This window comes from Piliocolobus tephrosceles, chromosome 4 (genome assembly GCF_002776525.5).
Source record: "Piliocolobus tephrosceles isolate RC106 chromosome 4, ASM277652v3, whole genome shotgun sequence".
NCBI classification, from domain to species: domain Eukaryota; kingdom Metazoa; phylum Chordata; class Mammalia; order Primates; family Cercopithecidae; genus Piliocolobus; species Piliocolobus tephrosceles.
Window position 1 is genome coordinate 155103835 of NC_045437.1, and position 13642 is coordinate 155117476.

At 44.8% G+C, this 13642-nt stretch overlaps 1 protein-coding gene across 2 annotated transcripts in view; it reads right to left on the reverse strand.

Annotated features, from left to right (window-relative positions):
• The window catches only part of DDX46 (DEAD-box helicase 46), a 75131-nt gene extending 61489 nt beyond the window's left edge, over positions 1-13642 (reverse strand). For both annotated transcript variants that reach the window (XM_023195917.2, XM_023195915.2), the window contains exons 1-3: positions 13414-13642; positions 8313-8501; positions 4867-5010 (exon numbers count right to left, since the gene is read on the reverse strand). In XM_023195917.2, coding sequence (XP_023051685.1) covers positions 4867-5010; positions 8313-8501; positions 13414-13430 — 350 coding nt within the window. In that variant the 5' untranslated portion in view covers positions 13431-13642. The remainder of the gene's footprint in view (positions 1-4866; positions 5011-8312; positions 8502-13413) is intronic.

The window sequence follows — 13642 nt, forward strand, 5'->3', positions numbered from 1 at the left end:
AAAAAAAAAAAAAAAAAAGAAATAAACTTCTAAGAATCAACTGTGTTTTCATATTCCATTAATAAACACCTGGAGGCCGGGCACAGTGGCTCACGTCCATAATCCCAGCACTTTGAGAGGCCGAGGCAGGCAGATCACGAGGTCAGGAGATTGAAACCAACCATCCTGGTCAACATGGTGAAACCCCATCTCAGCCAGGAAAGATGGCTCACGCCTGTAATCCCAGCCCTATGGGAGGTCCAGGCAGGTGGATCACATGAGGTCAGGAGTTTTAGACCAGCCTGACCAACATGGTGAAACGACCAGCCTGACCAACATGGTGAAACCCTGTCTCTACTAAAAATATAAAAATTAGCCAGGCATGGTGACAGGACCCTGTAATCCCAGCTATTCGGGGGTGGGAGGCCGAGGCAGGAGAATCGCTTGAACCTGAGAGGCGGAGGTTGCAGTGAGCTGAGATCCGGCCACTGCACTCCAGCCTGGGCGACAGAGTGAGACTCTGTCTCAAAAAAAAAAATACAAAAAAATTAGCTGGGCGTCGTGGCGGGCACCTGCAGTCCCAGCTACTCAGGAGGCTAAGCAGGAGAATGGCATGAACCTGGGAGGTGGCGTTTGCAGTGAGCCAAGATCACACCACTGCACTCTAGCCTGGGTGACAGAGCGAGACTCTGTTTCAAAAAAAAAAAAAAACTTGAAAATATAATGGGCCGGCATGGTGGCTCACGTCTGTAATCCCAGCACTTTGGGAGGCCGAGGCAGGCGGATCACGAGGTCAGGAGATCGAGACCATCCTGGCTAACATGGTGAAACCCCGTCTCTGCTAAAAATACAAAAAATTAGCCGGGCGTGGTGGCATGTGCCTGTAGTCCTAGCTACTCGGGAGGCTGAGACAGGAGAATGGGGTGAACCCGGGAGGCAGAGCTTGCAGGGAGCCAAGATCGCGCCACTGCACTCCAGCCTGGGGCGATGAGCAAGACTCCATCTCAAAAAAAAAAAAAAAAAAAAAAAGAAAATATAATGAAAAAACTTAATTCCATGATTAATCCCACGACACGAATGGGAAGCATTACTAAATACTTGAACATACTAATTACAAACAACGAAATTTAGGTAGGATAGTTAAAATGTGATAAATGAAGAAACAGACCCATATTCTGCAAGATAATTTATATGTAATAACATTTAAAATCCCAAGGGACATGCATTTTATAATTTATATGTAATAACATTTAAAATCCCAAGGGACACGCATTTTGAATGTTCTAATGTTCTAATGATTTTTGGGGGCTTGAGACGGAGTCTCTCTGTCGGCCAGGCTGGAGTGCAGTGGCACAATCTCAGCTCACTGCAACCTCTGCCTCCCGGTTTCAAGCAATTCTCCTGCCTCAGCCTCCCGAGTAGCTGGGATCACAGGTGTGCGCCACTATACCTGGCTAGTTTTTTAGTTTTAGTAAAGACGAGGTTTCACTATGTTGGTCAGGCTGGTCTCAAACTCCTGACCTCGTGATCCACCCGCTTCGGCCTCCCAAAGTGCTGGGATTACAGGCGTGAGCCACTTCACCTGGCCTTCATTCTAATGATTTTCTAATGTTAAAATAACCTGCCATTCTTGGAATAAACCCAGCTTGTTTATGCACCCCAACTTACGGCATCTCATAATGAATAAAATTTCTTAATTTTAATGTAATCAAATTAGTCCATCTTTTTTCTCGTTTATAACTGGTGCTTTTTAAAGTCGTTTAGAAATCCTTCCAGATTTGATGTAAGATACCTAGAGGTGCCGGGCGCGGTGGCTCAAGCCTGTAATCCCAGCACTTCGGGAGGCCAAGACAGGCGGATCACGAGGTCAGGAGATCGAGACCATCCTGGCTAACACGGTGAAACCCTGTCTCTACTAAAAAAAATACAAAAAAAAAAAAAACTAGCCAGGCGAGGTGGCAGGTGCCTGTAGTCCCAGCTACTGAGGAGGCTGAGGCAGGAGAATGGCGTAAATCCAGGAGGCGGAGCTTGCAGTGAGCTGACATCCGGCCACTGCACTCCAGCCTGGGTGGCAGAGCGCGATTCCGTCTCAAAAAAAAAAAAAAAAAAGGCTCCTAGAGGTGAAGAAGATACTCTCTAGTAGTAAAACTTCTAAAACGTTTAGAATTTTGCCATCTAATTTGGTCTTTGCTTGGAATTGCTTTTTGTTCACAGAATACGGTAGGCAGTCTTATTTCATAAAAGGATACTAGATATCACTAGAACAATTTTTTAAATTTTCTGGCCAGGCTTAGTGGCTCACGCCTGTAATCCCAGCACTTTGGGAGGCCGAGGCGGGTGGATCACGAGGTCAGGAGATCGAGACCATTCTGGCTAACACAGTGAAACCCCATCTCTACTAAAAAATAAAAAAAATCAGCCGGGTGTGTTGGCACACGCCTGTAGTCCCAGCTACTCAGGAGGCTGAGGCAGGAGAATTGCTTCAATCTGCGAGGCGGAGGTTGCAGTGAGCCGAGATTGCACCATTGCATTCCAGCCTGGGCAACAGAACGAGACTTTGTCTCAAAAAAAAAAAAAAATTCTCCACTCATCACAACATCACCTCTTTCACCTAATCAAATTACCATGTGTATGGATGAGTTTCTGGGCTCTTTACATGCTTCACTAAACTGTTTGTCCACTGCTACACAAATTGCACATTGTCTTAATTTCTGTAATTTTTTGGGTTTTTTTTTTTTTTTTTTTGAGAAGCAGTTTCACTCTTGTTGCCCAGGCTGGAGTGCAACGGCACGATCTCGGCTCACTGCAACCTCCGCCTCCTGGTTTCAAGCTATTCTGCCTTAGTCTCCTGAGTAGCTGGGATTACAGGCATATGCCACCACGCCCAGCTAATTTTGTATTTTTAGTAGAGATGGGGTTTCTCCATGTTGGTCAGGCTGGTCACGAACTCCCAACCTCAGGTGATCCGCCCACCTCAGCCTCCCAAAGTGCTGGGATTACAGGCGTGAGCCACCACACCCAGCCTAATTTCTGTAACTTTTAAGAAAAGTCTTGGCTGGGCGCGGTGGCTCACGCCTGTAATCCCAGCACTTTGGGAGGCCGAGGTGGGCGGATCACTTGAGGTCAGGAGTTCCAGACCAGTCTGGCAAACATGCCAAAATCCTATCTCCACTAAAAATATAAAAATTAGCTTGGCATGGTGGCGGGAACCTGTAATCCCAGCTACTTGGGAGGCTGAGGCAGGAAAATTGCTTGAACCCCACAGGCAGAGCTTGCAGTGAACTGAGATTGTGCCTCTGCACTCCAGCCTGGGCGACAGAGTGAGACTGTCTCAAAAAAAAAAAAAAAAGTATTCAACTCCAACTTCATTATTAATCACGGAAATGCAAACTGAAACAATAACAGTATTATTATTACACATCTGTCCAGTTGGCAAAAATTTAAAGGACTGACAATTCCAAATACTGAAAAGGGCATGGGGTAACAGTATTCTCACTCACTGATAGTACAAGTATCATTAGTACAAACTCTTTGAAAAGCAATTTGAGATTAACTACTAAAAATAAAGCTATGTTTATTCTAACACCAAGCACTTTCACTTCTAGAAATGCACACTAGGAAAAAGTTATGTGCATATATACCAGGAGATACACACACAAAAGCTAATAGCCCAAAGGTTAAAACAAACATCCATTTTCAGCAGAACGGCTAAATTATGGGATATTTATACCACAGACTACTACTCAGCAACGAAAATGAACTAGTGCTGTAAGTAACATGTGAATCTCAAACAATGTTGAGCAAAGACACATATGAACACATGACTCCATTCATGTAAAGATAAAAAGAAAACATAAATCTAAATTTTTTTCCAGATGCAAATGCAGGTGTAAAACTATAAGGAAATGAAGAAAATTACTAGCACAAAAGTCAGCAGTGGTTTCACCTAGGAGGTAGAGAGTTAGATTAGAGAAGATAAACGGAGGACTTATGGGATACTGACAATGTTTTATTTCTTAACTTTGAAGGTGGGCATATGATGTTTGTTTTATAATTACTTAATAAACTACATGTTTTTTTGTTTGTTTTTTTCTGAGACAGAGTCTTGCTCTGTTGCCCAGAGCTGGAGTGCAATGGTGCCATCTCAGCTCACTGCAACCTCCGCCTCCTGGTTCAAGCATTTCTCCCACCTCAGCCTCCCAAGTAGCTGGGATTACAGGCATGTGCCACCATGCCCAGATGATTTTTGTATTTTTAGTAGAGATGGGGTTTTACCATGTTGGCCAGGCTGGTCTCGACCTCCTGATCTCGTGATCTGCCTGCCTCGACCTCCCCAAGTGCTGGGATTACAGACATGAGCCACCGCGCCCAATCTTAATAAACTCTGTGTTTATATTTTGCTCACTTTTTCTGAATTTATATTTTGTTTTTAACTGAAATAGAACTTCCAGAATGGGCAGAGTGGCTCACACCTATAATCCCAGGACTTTTGGAGGCCTAGGTGAGAGGATCACTTGAGTCTACAAGTTTGAGGTTAGTGAGCTATGTTCTTGCCACTTCACTCCAGCCTGGGCAACAGAGTGAGACCCTGTCTGAAAAGAAAATGACAGTTTCTACAAAGATGTCTGTAAAATACATTTCTGATCAATAGTATGTATTAAATAAGAATACAACGTATTGACTGTTAAAACTGACAGAACCTAGTATTTTCCAGCTGAATTACAAACATTATAACCGATTAAAATAAAACACTGCCAACAGTTCATGGTAGGAGCCAAATACAGTTAATTCTCTACAAAAATAAATTTAAAGGAAAAAAAAGAAAGGCGCAGAGAAGGGAAGCAGTCCCCAGTCTGCATTATAGATGCAGCTCAATGATAACATTACCTATTCTCAATTTTCTTGCTTTTATTGCCAGGACTGGAGGATCGGGATCGCCGGCCCCGACTTCTACTCCTTGAGCGTCTCCTGTCTCTACTTCGAGATCTTCTTCGCTCTCGGCTTCTGTCTCTCTCTCTACTTCTGGAACGTCTGAAAGGGGGACACTTTTCATTTATTCTATGACCAAATGGAGTTACTATTTCAGATCAGGATTCTGTCCCACATTGAAAGAATCTTAATTACTACCATTATTAAAGGCAGAGGTCTCAATGAAGTAAAGCCAAGTCTTACAAGTGCTCAATGAAAGAAATGAGAATACTAAGTTTTTTTTTTTTTTTTAGACAATGTCTCAGTTCTGTCACCCAGGCTGGAGTACAGTGGCACAATTGCAGGTCACTGCAACCTCCGCCTTCCAGGTTCAAGTGACTCTCCTGCCTCAGTCTCCCCAGTAGCTGGGATTACAGATCTGCACCACCATGCCAGGCTAATTTTTTTTTGGAGACAGAGTTTCACTCTTGTTGCCCAGGCTGGAGTGCAATGGCACAATCTCGGCTCGCCACAATCTCTGTCTCCTGGATTAAAGCGATTCTCCTGCCTCAGCCTCCTGAGTAGCTGGGATTAGAGGCATGCACCACCATGTCCAGCCAATTTTGTATTTTTAGAGATGGGCTTTCTCTATGTTGGTCAGGCTGGTCTCGAACTCCCAACCTCAGGTGATCTGCCTGCCTCAGCCTCCCCAAATGCTGGGATTACAGGCATAAGCCACCATGCCAGGCCAGGGAATACTAATTTCATAAAGATGTTTGTGAAAAAACATAATAAATCCGTAATTAACATCGATTTAAAATTGATGGTCTAAGATAGAATATCTAGTTTCAGATAGCCTAAACCTAAGTATAAGGATGGGCATAATGGGGCTACTAAAAGATCACTGATCTGAAGATGAAGAGGCAAGAATTTCTATCCTGCTACTCCTGGTAACTAATGACATGATACAAGTCAGATCTCCAACTTTCTGGGTCTCAGTTTCATCATCTATAAAATATGGAGACGTCACTTGACATCTATCTTTGAAATCCTTCTTGCTCTAAAATCTTATGATTCTACTTTCACACCAAAAAGTCAAAGACCAAATGTTAAATAACCATTTTCACTTAAGTACTTGAATTAATTGTGTGAAACTGTCCTAGGACCACAAAATGTGAAAATGAATTAGCACTATCCACATTGTCACGGGAGAATATTTTCCCTGAATCCTATGTAACACCAATGTACTCCAATGTCTGAAAAGGATGAAGTTAAATTCTTTCTGTGATCCACTCACAACACAGCCTTGTCTTCCTTTCCTATTTTAATGAGAAACTGGGCAAGGTATGGTATCTCATACCTGTAGTCCCAACCTTTTGGGAGGCCACTAGCAACACAGTTAAGACCCCTATCTCTATGAAAAGCTGTTTTTAATTGGCTGGGTGTGGTGTGCACAGAAGATTACTTCCTATTTTTCTGTTATGAGATGGAGTCCTGATCTGTCGCCCAGGCTGGAGTACAGTGGCACCATCTCGGCTCACTGCAACCTCCGCTTCCCGAGTTCAAGCAAGTATCCTGCCTCAAACTCCCGAGCAGCTGGGAATACAGGCATGCACCAACATGCCGGCTAATTTTTTTTTTTTTTGAGACAGAATTTTGCTTTTGTTGCCCAGTTTAGAGTGCAATGGCACGATCTCCGCTCACCGCAACTCCACCCCCACTGGGTTCAAGTGATTCTCCTGCCTCAGCCTCCCCAAGTAGCTGGGATTACAGGCATGCACCACCATACCTGGCTAACTCTTTTTTTTTTTTTTTTTTTTTCAGTAGAGACGGGGTTTCACCATGTTGGCCAGGCTGGTCTCAAACTCCTGACCTTGTGATTCACCCACCTCAGCCTCCCAAAGGGCTGGGATTGCAGACATAAGCCACCATGCTTGGCCAACTTTGCCACTATTAAAAATACAAAAATTATCTGGGCGTCATGGAGTATGCCTATAATCCCAGCTATTCAAGAGGCTGAGGCATGAGAATCACTTGAACCCAGGAGGCAGAGGTTGCAGTAAGCCAAGATCGCGCCACTGCACTCCAGACTGGGTGACAAAGTGAGACTCTGTCTCAAAATAAATAAACAAACAAATAAATAAATAAATAAATAAAGATTAAGGCGCTCTTTAGTTTAAATCTATGACAGCTCATTAAAATAGTTTAAGAGGCCTGGAGACAGTCTGCTTTGTTTCCTTTTTCTGTCTGCTTTACAGGCTGCTCTAAACACACTGTTCAGCAAATGGAAGAAAAGAAAGAGAAAGAGAGAGAGGGAGAAAGGAGGGAGGGAGAGGAAGGGAAGGAGACAGGCTGAGAGGAAGAGAGGAATGGAGCAAGGGAGGGAGGAAGGAGGGAGAGAGGAAGGAGATTTTACAAATTTCAACAAGGGTGGCAAAAAAAAAAAAAAAAAAAAAGAGGAAAGCAAAATTAACACCTTGGACAGCTCTCCTGGAGCAGAACTGGAATAGAACCCCCTTGCATATAACTTAGTACTTTACTTTTTACTTCATTTTGTACATCCCTCAGAGGGCTTCAAGGGATATCTTTGGGTTACAGGAAATACAGCCTAAAGTCTCCAAACTAAAAATACTGTTTGATGGCTGGACACGGTGGCTCACACATGTAATCTCAGCACTTTGGGAGGCTAAGGTGGGAGGATCACATGAGGCCAGGAGATCGAGAGCAGCCTGGCCAACAGGGCAAAACACCGTCTCTTCTAAAAACACAAAAATTAGCCAATCACGGTGGTGCACATCGGTAATCCCAGTTACTTGGGAGGCTTAGGCATGAGAATCACTGGAACCCGGGAAGTAGAGGTTGCAGTGAGCTGAGATCATACCACTGCACTCCACTCTGGGCAACAGAGTGAGGCTCTGTCTCAAAAAAGATGTAAAAAATAATAAAATAAAACACTATTTGATAGAGTCTTTGTAGGCACAGTCCTCTGGGTCTAATCAAGCAAGTTGGGGATAAAGAAAAGGGCGTTGAGGGCCGGGCGCGGTGGCTCAAGCCTGTAATCCCAGCACTTTGGGAGGCCGAGACGGGCAGATCACGAGGTCAGGAGATCGAGACCATCCTGGCTAACACGGTGAAACCCTGTCTCTACTAAAATACAAAAAATTAGCCGGGCGTGTTGGCGGGCGCCTGTGGTCCCAGCTACTCGGGAGGCTGAGGCAGGAGAATGGCGTGAACCCGGGAGGCAGAGCTTGCAGTGAGCTGAGATCAGGCCACTGCACTCCAGCCTGGGCGACAGAGCGAGACTCCGTCTCAAAAAAAAAAAAAAAAAAAAAAAAGGGCGTTGAAAACACACTTTTGAAGAAGTCTGCCATAGCTGAGACGGCCCAATTTATCACTAGTCCTTCGGAAATTAATTAATGTCTTACCTCAGACGCTTCCTGTCCCTTGACCGAGATCTTCTTTTATCCCTGCTACGAGACCTCTCTCTCCTCCTATCTCTATCTCTGCTTCTAGATCGCCTGTCATCTCCACGTTTACTTCTTTTGTCTGAGGGTGAGCGACTTCTAGACCGACTTCCAGAGCGACCCCGTGATGCCGATCGTTTTCGATAGTGGCTAGAACAGTAAGTCAAAGATTAAGTTCAGCAAACACCATTAGCTTCTATTATATTTCATTACATTTTTTCCAAAAATAATTTCAGCAGACAAATTCAACACTTGAAGAACTTTTTATGAATTTTTCTGAAATTATGAGGGAAAAAATGAACTCTTCTGCTTCAGCATAGGCACATGTAGAGGTGGAAAATCTGTCTTGAAAGAGAGGCAAGGACAGTGAACAAAACAAACCAAGCTCCTGCCTTTGAGCTCTAGGCAGCTTACATTCTGGTAAAGGAAAAGACAGCAGACAAGTGAAGAAACAAACACTGTATAAAATAGGTTTATATACGGCCGGGCGCGGTGGCTCAAGCCTGTAATCCCAGCACTTTGGGAGGCCGAGACGGGTGGATCACGAGGTCAGGAGATCAAGACCATCCTGGCTAACATGGTGAAACCCCGTCTCTACTAAAAAATACAAAAAACTAGCCGGGCGAAGTGGCGGGCGCCTGTAGTCCCAGCTACTCAGGAGGCTGAAGCAGGAGAATGGCATAAACCCAGGAGGCAGAGCTTGCAGTGAGCTGAAATCTGGCCACTACACTCCAGCCTGGGCGACAGAGCGAGACTCCGTCTCAAAAAAAAAATAAATAAATAGGTTTATACACAATATAAATATGACATTTGTTACAGAGGCTTGGAGGAAATAAAGGAGCCATGTAGATACACAGGGAATTTTCCATGCAAAAGGAACAAATGCAAAGTCCCTAAAGAGGAAGCTTGACTGGTGCGTTCAAGGAACAGCAAGGATGCCAGTTGCCGCTAGTGTTGAAAGAGTAACAGAGTGTGCCATAAGATGAGGTCAGAAAAACAGCAGGCAAGCCAAACCTGGAAGGCCTTACTGGCCATTATATAAGGACCCTGTCTTTTACACCAAGATGAAAATCTACTGGAAGACTTTAAGCAGAGGAGTGACACAACCTTGTTAATGTTTTTATTTTTATTTTTAGAAATAGGCCCCACTCTGTTAACCAGGATTGAGTGAAGTGGTATGATTACAGCTCACTGCAACTTCAATCCTCCAGGGCTCAAGCAATCCTCCCACTTCAGCCTCCCAAGAAGGTGGAACTACAGGCAGGAGTCACCACACTCAGCTAATTATTTTTATTTTTTATTTTATTTTATTTTTTAAAATAAAAAACTCTGATGCCCAGGCTGGAATGCAATGGCACCATCTCAGTTCACTGCACCCTCTGCCTCCCGGGTTCAAACGATCCTCCTGCCTCAGCCTCCCAAGCCGCTAGGATTACAGGCCTACACCACCACACTGGCCAATTTTGTATTTTTAGTAGAGGAGGCAGTTTCACCACATTGGTCAGGCTGGTCTGGAACTCCTGACCTCAAGTGATCCCCCCGCCTCAGCCTCCCAAAGTGCTGGGATTACAGGCCATGAGCCACCGCATGCAGCCTTTTTATTTTTATTTTATTTATTTCTTTTCTGAGACAAGGTCACACTCTGTCACCCAGGTGGAATGCAGCGGCTCAATTGCCACTCACTATAACTTCGACCTCCTGGGCCCTAGCAATCCTTCCACCTCAACCTCCAGAGTAGCTGAGACTAAAGGCACACACCACCACACCCACCCCCCCTTTTTTTTTTGTAGAGACGGTGTCTCACCATGTTGCTCAGGATTGTCTTAATCTCCCGGCCTCAAGCATCCTCCCACCTCAGCCTCCCAAGGAGCTGGGACCAAAAGCATAAAAGTGTGTGCCACTATGCCTACCTTTTTTTTTTTTTTTTTTTTTTTTGTAGAGATGGAGTCTTGCTATGCTGCTCAGGATGGTCTTGAACTCCTGGGCTCAAGCAATCCTCCAACTTAATGTAATCCCAAAATGCTGGGATTACAGGCATGAGCCACTGTACCTGGCCTAATGTTTTTAAAGTATTTTTCTGGCTGCTGAGAGAAGAACAAACCAAACAAAGGGAGGCAAGGACAAAAGGAGAACAGGTAGGATTAGCAAAGACCAGCACTACAGCAATCATCCAGGCACGAAATAGTGGTGGCATAGATCAAAATGGAAGGTGGAAAGATTTTGAGAAGTATCAAAATCTGGGTATCTTGAAGCTAGCACTGATGGGATTTAATGATGAATTAAATGTCAAGTGTGACAGCAAGAGAGAAATCACTCAGTTGCCATTTACTAAGATGGGAAGGCTGAGGGAGAAACAGATCCAGGGAGAAAGTGGATCAGAATATTAGCTATCCAAGTGGAGATATATAGTATGTAGTTGAAAATTAGCCTGGAGTTCAAGGAAGACGTTTCTCTAGAAATATAAACTGGACAGCCATCAGTGTACAAAGGCTATTTATTTAAAGCCATATAAATAAGATCACTAGGAGATGAGTACACCTAATTATCTTTCAAGCACCTCAAATTCAACTTGTAGAAACCCAAACTTGTTACCCTTCCCTCCCCAAACCATTAATCATACCAACTTCCGGTCACTAGGCTCAAAACATTCGTTATCATCAGTATTTTTCTCTTGCTTTCATTTGATACAACAAATAAAACACCAAATGGCTGAGCACAGCAGCTCATGCCTGTAATCCCAGCACTTTGGGAGGCCGAGGTGGGCAGAGAGCTTGAGCTCAGGAGTTGAGACCAGACTGGGCAACATGGTGAAACTCTGTCTCTACAAAAAAATACAAAAATTAGCAGAGCGTGGTGGCACATGCTTGTAGTTCCAGCTACTCGGGAGGCTGAGGTAGGAGGATCTCTTGAACCTAGGAAGCATAGGTTGCAGTGAGCCAAGATTGTTTCAATGCACTCCAGCCTGGGCGACAGAGCAAGTCCCTGTCTCAAAAACAAAAAATACCACCAAGTAATACCAATTTCACCTCTGTAATTCCCTTCACATTATATCACCTCCACAAAGTTCCAACTGTCACTATTCTATATCAGACTTATCTACCTAGGAGATTCTTAAAGACTGTGGTCTTCCTGTTTCTATTCCCTTTTCCATTAAATCTTACTCATTTCTGCTAAGGAGAATTCTGATTCTGTTACACACTTTTTACTCAAAATCTTCAAAGGTTCACAAACAAATTGCTATCTTCAAAATCTACAATCCACCCACTTTCTGGATCCAAGTCCTATTCAGGACCCACTCCTACTTCTTCTCAAAAAAGATAAAAACCCGGCCGGGCGCGGTGGCTCAAACCTGTAATCCCAGCACTTTGGGAGGCCGAGACGGGCGGATCACGAGGTCAGGAGATCGAGACCATCCTGGCTAATACAGTGAAACCCCGTCTCTACTAAAAAATACAAAAAACTAGCCGGGCAAGGTGGCGGGTGCCTGTAGTCCCAGCTACTCGGGAGGCTGAGGCAGGAGAATGGCGTAAACCCGGGAGGCAGAGCTTGCAGTGAGCTGAGATCTCGCCACTGCACTCCAGCCTGGGCAACAGAGTGAGACTCCGTCTCAAAAAAAAACAAAAAAAAGGTAAAAACCCTACACATGTAGAAAAATTGGGCTTTTTAGCTATTTCTCTAACACCCTGAGCCTTCCCACCTCTGGGCCTTTCATGATTCCCTGAACAAACGTAGAGCACAGGCCATGCACAGCAGAGAGGTAAAGGAGAAGGCTGAAGGGCTAGAATGCACCTTCTTGTGAAGGGCCTTGAAGGCTGTCACAGAGTTTAAATTTCATCTTGGAAGCAGTAGGAACCAATGGAGACTAAGTCAGGGGCATGACATGTTCTTATCTCTACTTCAGAAGTGTCACTCTGGCTGTAGTGTGAGGGATCTAACAATTAGGAGAGCAACAAAGGAAGACAATCAATTCAGAGAATAATCAATTTAAAACAGGTGTAGTAGTCTGGACAATAAATAATCAGGGCTTCAATTAAGTCAGAGACAGCCAGAATGGGGAAAGGATGTAGAACCTAACAGGCTGTGGGTAGTGAGAGAGAAGAATGAGTCAAATAAATATCACTTCCAAATTTCTGGGCTGGGCAGCCTTCAGGAGATTTAAAACACCGTTACGGGAATTTTCTGTAGTTAAAGAAATATTCTTTATCTTCATCCAGGTGATGATCACACGGTTTATATACTTGCTAAATTTCATCAAGTTTTACCCTTATGTTTTGTCCATTTCCCTGACTGTTAATTTTACCTCAACAAAGAACTGTTAGCATTAAAAACAAAAGCCTTCATTGTTCCTAGGCATAAAATATCTTTCAGTCATTGCTAAATACATACGAAATAGTCATTTTTAACATAAAATTCTCAAGGTTCCTAACAATCTATCAACAATCTAAAGTTGTGATGAGATCGCATAGTTCTAATAAGAGCTCACAGTCCATAACTTCAAAGGACAGAAAAGCAAGTAACAAAGAAATACGAAATCTATTTGCGAAGTAAATGCCCACGCAACAAGTATTTATCGTAGCCCAGTAAAAGCCTAGTCGTGTACAGTGCTGTCGATGCGGTAAAAATGTCTGCCCACAAGCTCCTTTCATGTAATTTGGGAAAAGACCATAAGCGCACAAAGAGCTAAAATACAGAATGATGGGAGTCGAGGAAATGTTGGAAATGCGAAGTAATAAGCAATCCAACTGGGATCACTTCCAACTGAAGTAATCAGGGCAGGCTCCCTTGAAGTGGCGGGATGTGGTGCCCAATCACTAACGTCCTGGAGGACTGTTCCCGCTCCAGGGGTTCGAACCTCCTGATAGTAGTGCAGGAGAAGCCGTCGCTGGCCCAAGCACAACCATTCCCTCAGCCGAGGTCCCCCACCCCTTCCAATGCCCGCGGGGCAGCGCTGGCCGCACGTGGGGCCGCGCCAGGCCTGGCCGGGCGGCCACCTCAACTCCCGCCTCTTCTCACGACCCCAAGAAGCCGTTCGCCCGCTAGCCCGCTCGGTGCTCTGCCTCACCGTGACTCCCGACCCATGCTGCCGACCGCGGGAATGCTGGTGCCCTTGAGTACCACGCGCAGGCGAACGGGACAAAAAGGAGACTGCGCTGCCCTCAGCGCCCGGCAAAGATCCGCGCTAAGCCCTAGCGACAACTACACTGGCGGAGGCCATCCCAGCGCGGCCAACGACAACAGGACGTGCTGGCGCCCGCAGCCGAAGGAAGAGAAAAGCCGACCGGAAGCTGCCG